Source organism: Nyctereutes procyonoides, unplaced genomic scaffold (genome assembly GCF_905146905.1).
Source record: "Nyctereutes procyonoides isolate TBG_1078 unplaced genomic scaffold, NYPRO_anot_genome, whole genome shotgun sequence".
In the NCBI taxonomy this organism is placed as follows: Eukaryota; Metazoa; Chordata; class Mammalia; order Carnivora; family Canidae; genus Nyctereutes; species Nyctereutes procyonoides.
The window spans coordinates 4,957,480-4,968,583 of record NW_026575029.1 but is presented as its reverse complement, the minus strand read 5'-3'; the positions used below and the strand labels follow the sequence as shown (position 1 = coordinate 4,968,583).

Here is an 11,104-nt window from a genome sequence, read left to right as displayed (position 1 = left end):
AGGCTGTCTGTCTGGGGATCATTAGTCCACCCACACATGCAGGGCCTGCCATGTGCAAGGTCCCATGTTGTGACAGATTTGTGATAAGCCTCACAGAAGCCTGGGTCCACTGCAAAATTTTCTGCCCCTCAAGGCAAGGGAGAAATTTTTCTGCACTCAACACTGGGAGGGCACCCACATCTTTCCCCTTGTTCCATGAGTTCTTCAATCCTTAGTGCTTTTGATTGGTGGTCCAAGCTAAAATATGCCTTTTCTGGGACTTGATATAAAATGAAAAAACTCCATGAGCTGGACCACAAAGAGAAGACAGCTATTGTTTTTATATGGACTTCCTTTTTCTGGGATGGAAGGAACAGTACAGGATTGTGGCCATAGACCCCAAGGATGGCTCCTGAGAGTGGACCGGACACAGACGAGGGCCTGCTTTGTGCAAGGCAGGACAGAGAGGAGCCCAAGACTCCATGCAATATCCACTTACAGTCTTTTTGCCCCAGGGATAGGCTCCTACTCAGACAGTTCATCTGAGTAACTGCAGGAAAAGGATGCAGAAATGACATATAGTTAAACCAATGAAAAGCTAGAATTTTCCTTACCTCCAGAAAAAATAAAGCTTGGGGTTTTGGTGCTTTCTTTTCGTTCTTTTCTTTTTCTTTCTTTTTTTTAAGAAGTAAGGACTTTTATGTATGGAATCATCCAAGAACAGTATATTTACAATTTTTGTGGCCTTGATTGTGTTAATGAAGCTATTATTCAAATAGAACATGAAAACTGCCCCGCCGTGGAGGCACACTTGGCTGAGTGTTTGGAAACGACAATAGCAGCATCTATGCAAATAGTAGGAGGAGAATCAAGACCAGAACACAGCTGCTCGGTTGGACAGACGGAGCCGAGCTGGCCTGGTCTTTCAGCATGCACATCACCCTGGACCAGGACCCATTGTTGGGCAGGGGAGTGATGCCTGCCACGTTGCACATGACGTTGTAGACATCCACGGATTTGATTGGAGCAGCTCTGAAGTTGGATTTAAAATCTGCAAGGGAAAGTCAAGCAAACAAGTTGTCACAGCCACTTCCTGGGCAGAAAGGGGCTGAGTCACAGCACAGGGAATTACACTCGGGCTCCAGGCAGCTTTGGGACTAGAAATCAGCTCTGTCGATGGGGCATGGCCAAGTCATTGTGAACTTAGGAGGGTATCTAGAAGGGGTATAGCTTATAAAAGGAAGCTGCTATCTATGCCTCATGGAGATGAGTTTCTTTAAAAAGACAAATCAGCAGACTGACTGTCTTTGTGAGAAACTGTGGTCCCTTTCTGACAGCAGAGCTATCTCAGAGAGACAGAAGGGTCTCCATTTTTGCTGCTTATTCCTGCAGAGCACTGGAGAGCAAGTGTGGTCTCAGAAGGTTGACTGTCTTGCTGAGCTCCTCAAACCCCAATCACACGGTATGCTTATCTTCCAGGACATCTATCTAGCAACAACTGGTTGGCCAGGGGCCCCCATAGCCACTCAGAAACATTTCTTCATTTTCCTGCCACATCAAGGTCTCAGAGCTTTAATAGAACGTGAACCTGTAGGGTTTCCTCTGTGCTGCCTAACTCAGAAGCAAGAGCAGTGGTTTCTTAAATATGTCTGGAAAATCCACTGAATACTCCTTTAGAGTCTTTCACTGGCAGATAAAATAACTTAGCTGAGTGGAATGTTTTCCAGCAAACTGGTATTGGAGCTAGGGACCCAGATGAAGGCTCTGAGAGCTCTGGTGGACAAGAGTGTTGTGCTTCCACCCAGAGGCTGCTCCAGGGGTGATGCAGGAATATAAAGGTCAGGGCTAGCTGGTCACAGCACAGGAAGTACAGAGGGGTTTCAATCAAGAGAGTGCACCTTCGCCTTCTCTACAGGAGGCAGAGAAGGGTCTGGATGTGAAGTACTTGTCTATTCAAAGAGTGAGTATAAGAGGTTAGTAGTGTACATGGCAGTTTCCCTCATGGGCCCCAAACCAGAGTTCCATTGAGCTTGAATTCAAGGAGGAGAGTTTATCCATCAATAAAGGGCTCTGCATGTATTTTTAGTTCGTGCAAGACTTTGAAAGGAAAAGGGTAGTTTGGGGGCTGTAAAGCCCACTTTTATTTTCTACCTTAGAAAATAATCCTTTATAATTGCTTTGCTAAAATGATCACACATACTTTATTTAAAAAGCAAACAAGCGCCAATGGCGACATAATCCAGAAGTGCCAACACCAAATCCTGCTCTTATATTAACCCTGAAATTACAAATACAGAAAGTCATATTCAGAAAGCTGCCATAGAATATGTTAGATCCGGGGCAACTTCCCAAATGATGGGTTTTGTTCCCTTTGGAGAATTAATGTTGACTTTAGTATAAGAAATTAATAGGCTCTACCACCAGCCCACAGTCACCTACTTAGCTCGATAAGCTCAGGAAATGGGCATGAAAATGGTACCATTTTATTTTATTTTATTTTATTTTTTATTTTTTTAAAATGGTACCATTTTAAACCATAGTTCCAAGCGCACCACATTCACTCAATGACTGGTAGTTATTCTTATTAATAAGCGTGTAGAATAAACACCCAGCAAGGGCAAACTAGGGACTGAAAATATTCATTTAAATTATTTGGATGGTTCAATTCACTTTTGAGGCAGGAAGGATAAGGAATAAGGCAATATCACCTCATGGTAAAAACTAGTTAAAATCCAGAACCTCCCTGGAGAGGAGCTTTAGGACTGCCCCAGAATCCCAGTCCTTAATAGCAAGGCAATTACGATTAGGTAAGAACAGTGGTCAGACTTCCCCAGAGAAGAATCAGCTGTGGTATGAGAAATCCATGGAAAGGTTGTCCCAGGAAGGTGGAAGCAACTCCTCTCTCTCCTTCCTACTTGCCATGGACTTGGATGTGACGACCACACTGCCCCAGCACATGGTGACCAAGTCCTTGTGGGTGGGAGGGTGTGTGGTTGGCAGACAACAGTAAACCCAACATATCCTTCCCCAGCCCTCCAAATACCCATGTCTTTAACATATGGCAGGAAGAACTGAGATCAAGCTCTGCTGACAAAAAATTTTTTAAAAATTAGAAAAGATTTTACATTGAAAAGTACAGAAGTTAATCCTATGCACGTAAGCAGGAAGCAGAATTGGGTTTCTGTCCCACCCCATCTGGTTCATGACTTCCTATGCTGCAGCGCTGGGACTTTGGGCCCAATGACTAGAGGATCCAGGCTAGAATGAGAGCTTCTAGAAAATTCCTGCCCAGCGAAACAATACCAGATCCAGTTGCGGAGGACCTGGCCGAGCTCTGCTAACTCAAGGTGGCATTTTGCACCTGGGCTGGGAATCCAGGTTATTTCCATGAATTTAAATTTTGTGGATATTGAAACTGTTTCTCCTAAAGAGAAGAGGTTCTGCAAGCCCATGCCATGCCTGGCCACCTTGGGCTGCTTTCCGGGGGAGGCTTGCTAGCTCACAGGCAGCTCACTGAATCACACTCCTGCTGTCTTATCTTAAAATGTGGAGTTCTCCAGGGCAAGATTAGGTTGTTCAAATTAGAAACTGGGATTAACCAGAGAGAGGCTATCTTCCAGAATTATTTCCTTTTCTTTTTGCTGGACCAGACTTACTGACGTCTAAAGCTGTATCTGGGCAGCCGCAATGATGCCCAGCTTCCTCCCTAAGCGAGAAGCGCATATAATTAATCAGGAGGGATGTACCTTTATCTCAAAGTGCAGCTAGATAGCTATTAAAGGCCTCACTCTTAGATTTCCTTCTGAGTAAACAGGCAGTGTGTAAAGCTGTTCAATCTTTCATGAGAATTGGAGCCAGAAACGTGATGGTTTGTGGGAGGCTCTCAAGGCAGTATCTGCCTGGAAACGTTTTTGCAATTGGCCCAGACCATTTTCATCAGGGGTCATCTACCTGTCTATAAAAGACTAAGGCTTTTAGTTTTAAAGTAGCATATGATGGAGCCCTTTGTTGATGGACAAAGTTTCCCCTCTGAATTTAACTTTAAACTAATGTGGCTTTGGGTACTTTGTTTTAAAATTTTGGTTTGAGGCTAGATTTTCTTCCTCTTTATGCCTGAGACTCTTGTTTATAAACACTCCTTCAACTGACAACTGTTTGCATTCATGATCTCATTTCTCTCCTCTAAGGAAGAAGGAGGTGATGCTTTTGAATAGCGCCCTGAAGTTTAATGTTCTTCCGTATAAAGGCCAAGGCCCTGGAAGGTCTCCAACCTCATCTAACCAACAGTTGACCTCAACAAAGTCCTTAAGGCTCCGTCCCACATTATGTTTTTGAACTCTTTGGAGAATTAATGTTGAATTTAGAGGTTATATTAATTAATGCTGAATAAGAAGTTATATCTGACCTGAGGCTTGGTTGCCAGGGAGCACCTGCTAACTATCATTGCTTGATGGCAATCCACTTCAGCATCCTCTGAACTCTCTTAGACCAATGTTGTGAACCTAGTCAGCACTCTATAAATGCCTGCTGCTACTGTTCCTGATGCTTACTTACTTCAGGACTTGGGAACTTGGAGCACATGTGGGAAAGGATCTGGAGCAGTGTGTTCCCTAAGCTCAGGAGGCCAGGGGCTCCCAAGGAGAATGCAGAAATGGACACCCAATTGTTCTCAGCAGCTATTTTGTAGTAAATCACCCAAGGCAGATGGAATGAAAGGGGTTGACATGTATCTTTGTCTTGCTACATCAAAAAGAAGAGCAGACCTTCTAGGCATGACTACTAACCTATACTCTGAAAGGAAAGCATGGGCTTTCATGGGCTGAAACATTCCGATCTATGTTCAGAAAAACGGCATTTGGAATATGGATGTTGGGATAGTTTATTACATACAGTAAGGAGAGTGGACAAGTAGTAAGAGAGAAGACCAGCTTATGATCCTGTCAACTGATGGTTGCTAGCTGTTGACTGTCTCTCCCACATCTACTTTAAAAAAGAAAGAAGAAGAAAGAAAGAAGAAAGAAAAAAAGAAAGAAAGAAAGAAGAAAGAAAGAAAGAAAGAAAGAAAGAAAGAAAGAAAGAAAGAAAGAAAGAAAGAAAGAAGCATTTGGGTCATAGAATGATCTCCAGAGTGTTTGATAAATTTTTCCACAATGTGAATTTACAGTCCTCTGTCAGTTAAAGCAAATGACCAAATAGACCCTTTACATCTTCCCTCTATTCCAGCCTCAGAAGTTTATCTGGTCTAGGATGGCAGAGTAAATTTCCTTTCATCCAAGATACCCCTGGGCCTTCTGGCTCTTTCTCAAAGTCAGTCTCAAGGTCATTTTCTAGGCTAGCTTTGAGCACATCCCAGCTTCTGGTTGGGCCCTAAATTGAATGACCCCACTGAGGTGGGTGCTCTAGACAGGAACTGTGGAAGAGTCAGACCCTGTGAAGTGATCACGTCAACTCTGAGACTCACAGCTGTCAGCAACCTGGGGTATGATAAGCTTTCCTGGACATCAGATAGCTGTGAAATAACATTTTGATGAATTAAGTCAAAAATGAATCACAAACATGTGGAATACATTTTCTTCACTGCACTCAAGATTTAAAATTTACAAGGAAAAGTATTTGGCCACATTTGCCAAACCTAAGAAGCATTTGAAAGCAAGCCAGCCAGCCAGCCAAAGATGTTTCATGGAGACCAGCTGGGTTTGCTCAGCTTTGCTCATAAAGAGGGTCCATAAAGAAATCACCTCGGCCTTTATTAGTGCTATTGGCCCCTACCGGAGACACTTCCTTGGGAACAGAGGACAAAGAATTGGGTCATTTCTTGCCTACCGGGTCCAAAGGCCAGGAAGATGCCCCGCATGTCCATGAGCTCGTTGTCATAGCCGTGCCACCCATGCTGCCAGCCTTCCCTCCTGCCAGTGCTGTTCATCCAAAAAGGAAGTGTCTCTCGATTCTGAAACCAAGCAAGGCAGTTATGTCACACCGTGCCCCAACCATCATGAGGAGTGAGCATCTGGCCCAAACTACCCCCAATGTAAGGATTTCCTCCTCAGCATTCTCGACTGGGGTCATCCAACCTCAACTGGATCACTTCCTACTTAGGTAGCTCAGACCTCTGGAGGCAGCCCATGAAATTGCCAGAGAGCTCTGGTTATAAAGGTATTTTCTTACACGAAGCAGAACTGTACCTCGTAATCAGTTTTAAAGCCACTAAATATATCACGTTAGAGACAGAAGGGATGTTAAAGTGTATCTGTGGTACAGTGAAAAATATATTTGGCCTTTGTCCCAGGTTCCTGGCCCAGAGCTCTTAAAACCCTTGAAATTTCCAGAGTGATGGGGGTTTCTTCTGTTTATTCATAATGGGTCCCTTTTTCCCCTACCTGAGTGTATGTTAATGAGATGGCTGACTGGTGGCTCCAGAAGGTCACTGGAGGAACCAACCATGTGATGGAGACGTCCTCTGACCTCTAAGCCTGCTTTCAGTCTTGTGGCCCACGATGAAGTCACCCATGCCTAATGCAGTGAAACCCGCATAAAAACCCTGGAGCAACGTGGTTCGGGAAGCTTCTGGATCATTGGACAAACTGATGTGCTGGGAAGGCTGTGACCCCAAAGACAGCATGCATGCTCTGTGCCCCTCAGCCCCCATGCTTTGCCCTATGCCTCTCTTCCATTCGCTTCTTCCTGAGGTGTAGCCTCTGTAATAAAACTGACCATAAATAGAGCACATTTCAAACCTGAAAAGGCTCGTGAGAACCCTCCGGTCTGTAGCCAAGCCGGACACTTGTGTGGGTAGCCTGGGGACCCAGGAGCTGGCTGCTGAAGCGAGGACAGTCTGGTGGGCCCGAGCCCCCTAACACACAGGGCTGCTCTAACTCCAGGAGGTCTGTGTCAGAACCGAGCTGAATTGGAGGACACCCGACTGCTGTCAGAGACTTATTGGAAAACACGGTGTCTGATCTAACCACCTTGTTTTTCACACAAAACCTCGAAGCCCAGAGGCCTTTCTACCCACCCCATCCCACACCCATCTTTCCTTTTTTCTAGCTCCACCCTCAGGAGCAGCTCGGGATAAAGGAGTCTCCTGCTGTCCCCTTAGGCAAGCATTTGAAGAAGGCACTACTGTTCCTCTTCTCCAGGTCTTTTCCATCTTTGTTTCCACCAATAGTCTTCATTCGGGATGGGCTCCAGAACCATCACTGCCCCGTCACCCTCTTTCCTAAGGAACTCCATTTCCTTAGACTGCAGGTGCTTGCTTGTGCGACCGCCATGGGTCCCGAGGAGCCACCTGGACACATTCCTAGCCCTTCAGCACAGACTCTCACCATTCGTGCCAGATGTTCCAACCTCTGCTGAGCAGGGTGTGAGATCACAGACATTTCAGATGCAGGAAGCATCTATTGGTCATGCCCAATGCATGGCAGCAACAGTACCGGCAATTTGCAGGATGGCCCCTGAGAGTCATCATAGGGCCATCCGTTTAGTTCGCCAAGAGCCTGCCCTGACATTCACTTGATCGTCACCACATCCCAGTGTGGATGATGTCCTTTTCCCCCCTGTACAGTTGAAGGAACTAAGGCACAGAGAGGCTAAGGGACACCCCTAAAGCCACACAGCTGTTGAGAGGCAGGGCTGGGATTGGAACCCGGGGTGTGTGCGCGGGGGCTGTCTCCTGGTCCTTGTGCACCTTCCACGACCCCACAGCCGTAGGTCACTGCAGTGCTCCTGCCTGTCCCTTGCCTCTCCACTCACCGAGCAGTGGCCAGTTATAAAGTATGGAAGAGGGGCTTTAAAATCGGATTCCAGGGTGTTGCTCTCTGGTTCTGCAGGCTGGTTCTGATCGTGGGCAGCTTCTCCAAGCTGCAGCTTCCCTGCTGGATGTGATATTACCTGCCTCACAGAGGTTCTGGAGGAGGGCAGGACCGTGCTACAGGCCCCACATAATAGATGCTCAATAAATGGCTGCGGGATGGTCACCAGATGCTGCTGGCTGTGAGGCCAGGCCTCTGGTCCCGTGCAGCCGGGCAGTGATGGCTGTGGGGCCTGAGGTCCCCTTTGCTTATTTAGCTGTCATATCGCATCGCACAGCCATCCAGTCTCACCCCATAAATCGCTCCCTGGCGTTACCGCTTTCTAAATCACACTATTTCCCTGACTCTCCGTTTCCTGAATTTCCATCATCCCTGTCCCTCCTCCTCCAGCTGTAGCTTGTATTTTTCCATGGGAATGTTTGTATTAACTTACTGCATTTCTAAGCCGTTAGGCCATTTTTGTTCTTTATCTGTCTACGGTGATGATCACAACACATCCCAACTTAGCTTTGTCAGCTAATTGGAGGTGTCGCTTCCCCTCTCGGGCTCCGGGCAGTGATTCCTACAGCACCCAGTAGAACATTCTGCTCCTAAAGACAGCACTAATTGTGACCCCCGCAGGACACATGTGCCCCCATGACAAAGGGACAGATGAAAGGGAGACGGAGACGGATTACCTGGTTTATGAATTCCACAAATGAAACCCTCGGCCTGAAGGTAATGGGACTTTGTCAGATCACAGGTGAATGTGTTTGCTTTTATTAAAGTGACAAGTTGCTCCAGTGAAACAACAGTTCTTAACTGATTTTTAAAAGTAATAAACTGGCTGCTTATGTGAGAAGCTAAGCATCTCCCCTAAGTGACTGAATGGGTCGCATTTCGTGCACAGCATTAACCTCAAAATGGCATGTTGATTTTCTCTCCCTTTCCTCTCCTGGTGGCTCCCTTTCCTTTCCTGTCGTTGTACCCCACATTGTCATCCTCGGTGCATACAGATGAGGTCTTAGTGATGAATGTGGGTCCCAGACCTGTCAGCCTCCAGAGCTGAAATCCTCAGAAGAACTAACCCCACCCGGAGTCCACCAGGCCCAGGGATGCCACATAGTACCACCTAGTGACGTCCTGGGGAGGCGCCCAGACCCTTCAGACTTGGTCAGAGCTGAGACCGGGGCTGATGGGTGTGTGTGCGTGTGTCCGTGTGGAAGCCGGAGGACAGTGCTCCTAAGTTTGGGTCACTAAGAAAACTGGGCTCGTGGTAGGGTTGGGAGCCATTTCCTAGGGTTGCAGGAAACCCCAGACCCTCCTGCAGCAGGTGGTGGGAGGCCAAATAAGGGACCCACCTGGAAGGGGTAGCTCCCCTAGTACGGAGGTGAAGGAGGGAACCTGCTCTAGGAAAGCCATGTGGGAACAGGGTCTCGTTGGTGAGAGGAGCCCCCAGTGGGGGGATGCCCTTAACCACCCATGTCAGGAGGCAGTGATTGAAGAGCCTGCTCATTCGGTTCTGCAGTTAGTAGACACGCACGGAGCTCTGAATCTGTGTCCGGCTCTCTGCTAGGCTTTGGGCTGAGAGGCGCAGATGAGGAAGGCATTCCTTCACCTAAAAGAGCTTATCTTTGGTGAGGAAAAATGAAGGGTTATGGCTTCTGTGTGTTGGTTCCTGAGTGGGCTGGGACAGGCAGTGAGGTAGGATTAATCACTGGGGAGGCCTGCAGTGAAAATCCCTGTCCATGGGGTGGGCCAGCGTGCGTGGTGGGGGATCCCCTGTGAGAGGCCACCGAGTGGCTCCAACGGAGTGAGGGCAGGTCCCGAGGTGCCCTGGGAAGGGGACCCCTGGGAGCTCTGGTAGTGGGGAAGGCCTGGCACCGAGGAGGCCATGCCAGGCAGGGAGAGCTTGCACAACCTCATAACAGGATATGCATGGGAAGGGAGAAGCCATGGGACAGAAACCATTGGCAGGGGTGAGGAGGAGAGAAGACCTGGAGTCCTCCGGGCTCAGTGCCTGCATGAGGTGGTGCCCGTCAACAGGGTGACCAACCATCACGGTTGGCCCATAACCAAGGGGGCGCTAGGGACACGAAGCTTCCAGTTCTGAAACCAGGACAGTCCTACACCAACCAGGTCATGTTGGCCATTCTGCAGTGAACACTATCTTGGAAATTTAAATAAAATCTCCAGCAAGTGTAATTCATTCAGAACTGTCCCGGACCCCTCCTCTAGACACAAGGAGAAAGCAATGCTGGCACCTTCCTTTGATGAGCCACTAAACTAATTCATCATTTCTAACAGGAAGGAACCAGAAGTAGCTCCACATGAGGAAACACTGAGAAGCTTTCCTATTAGGTTTATATACCTGTGTTCTTGTTTTAGGGCCTGCCCTCCACCGCCAGCTCACCGTGGACAGGCCTACAGTCAGCGTGCTTGACTTTGGGAAGCCAGGGGATATTCATGAGACAAGGGTTAGAGTTTCTAGACTAGATCTTTGTCTCAGTCATCCTTAGAATTCAAAAAGGGAAAGAAAGAAAGAATGTTCACTGTTTAGCCCCAAATCAGCGAACGAGTTAATGAAGTTGGTTCAACACACGCCTGGAGGCGTCTCGGAGTTCGCCGAGATGGGGGATCCAGTCCTCGAGGGTGCTGAGCTGAGAGGTTGAGGGAGCACAGTCAGATATGGGGGTAGGGTTGGGACTGAGGGTTAAGGTAGACGAAGGGCAAGAAGAAGCAAGAGGCAGCTCGAACAATCTGTATCACTGGTTTCTGTTTGCTCGTGGCCCAGGTACTTGCTTTTGCAAGATCTCAAGGCATCTACTAGGTTTTTGTTGTTGCTGTTGTTTTACTGTTGCATTTTTGGAATGCGCTAGCATGTATACCTCTCCCCCCTTCCTTCTGATTTCCCCTCAGAGTACATCAGAAAGTGGTTGCTAAGCCCACAGAGAAAACTATTCCTGAGGAGACAGGAGGGCCTCCAGCTGCCAGGACAACATCTGGGCTCCAGCTCATGCCATGCACCGCGAAATCACTTCGTGTGGATGTGGAAAGCTGCCCTCTGGGATCTCCTCCCCGGCCAGTGGAGCTGTTGAGGGTTTCGTCTGGTTCCTCTTGCTCTGTTGGACTTCCTGTCCAGTCTCCCCGCACTGGAGGCCATGGTGGGCACCCCTGCCTTGAAACCTGGAGCGCTCACTGTCTACACTGCTGGATCCCAAGCCGGGGTATGCAGAGACTGCCCTGAGCTTGTCCTGGGCCCTACTTTTGGGTATTTGCATTCAGTTGGTGAGGGTGAGGCAGGGAATCTCTCTGTTTAATGATCTCTCCCCAGCTGA

The 11,104-nt window shown here is 47.8% G+C and overlaps 1 protein-coding gene across 1 annotated transcript in view; it reads right to left on the bottom strand.

Moving 5' to 3' along the window:
* Positions 1-450: 450 nt before the first annotated feature.
* The window catches only part of ENPP6 (ectonucleotide pyrophosphatase/phosphodiesterase 6), a 111,406-nt gene continuing 100,752 nt past the window's right edge, over positions 451-11,104 (bottom strand). The window contains exons 7-8 of the mRNA XM_055315710.1: positions 5,803-5,926; positions 451-1,030 (exon numbers count right to left, since the gene is read on the bottom strand). Coding sequence (XP_055171685.1) covers positions 825-1,030; positions 5,803-5,926 — 330 coding nt within the window. The 3' untranslated portion in view covers positions 451-824. The remainder of the gene's footprint in view (positions 1,031-5,802; positions 5,927-11,104) is intronic.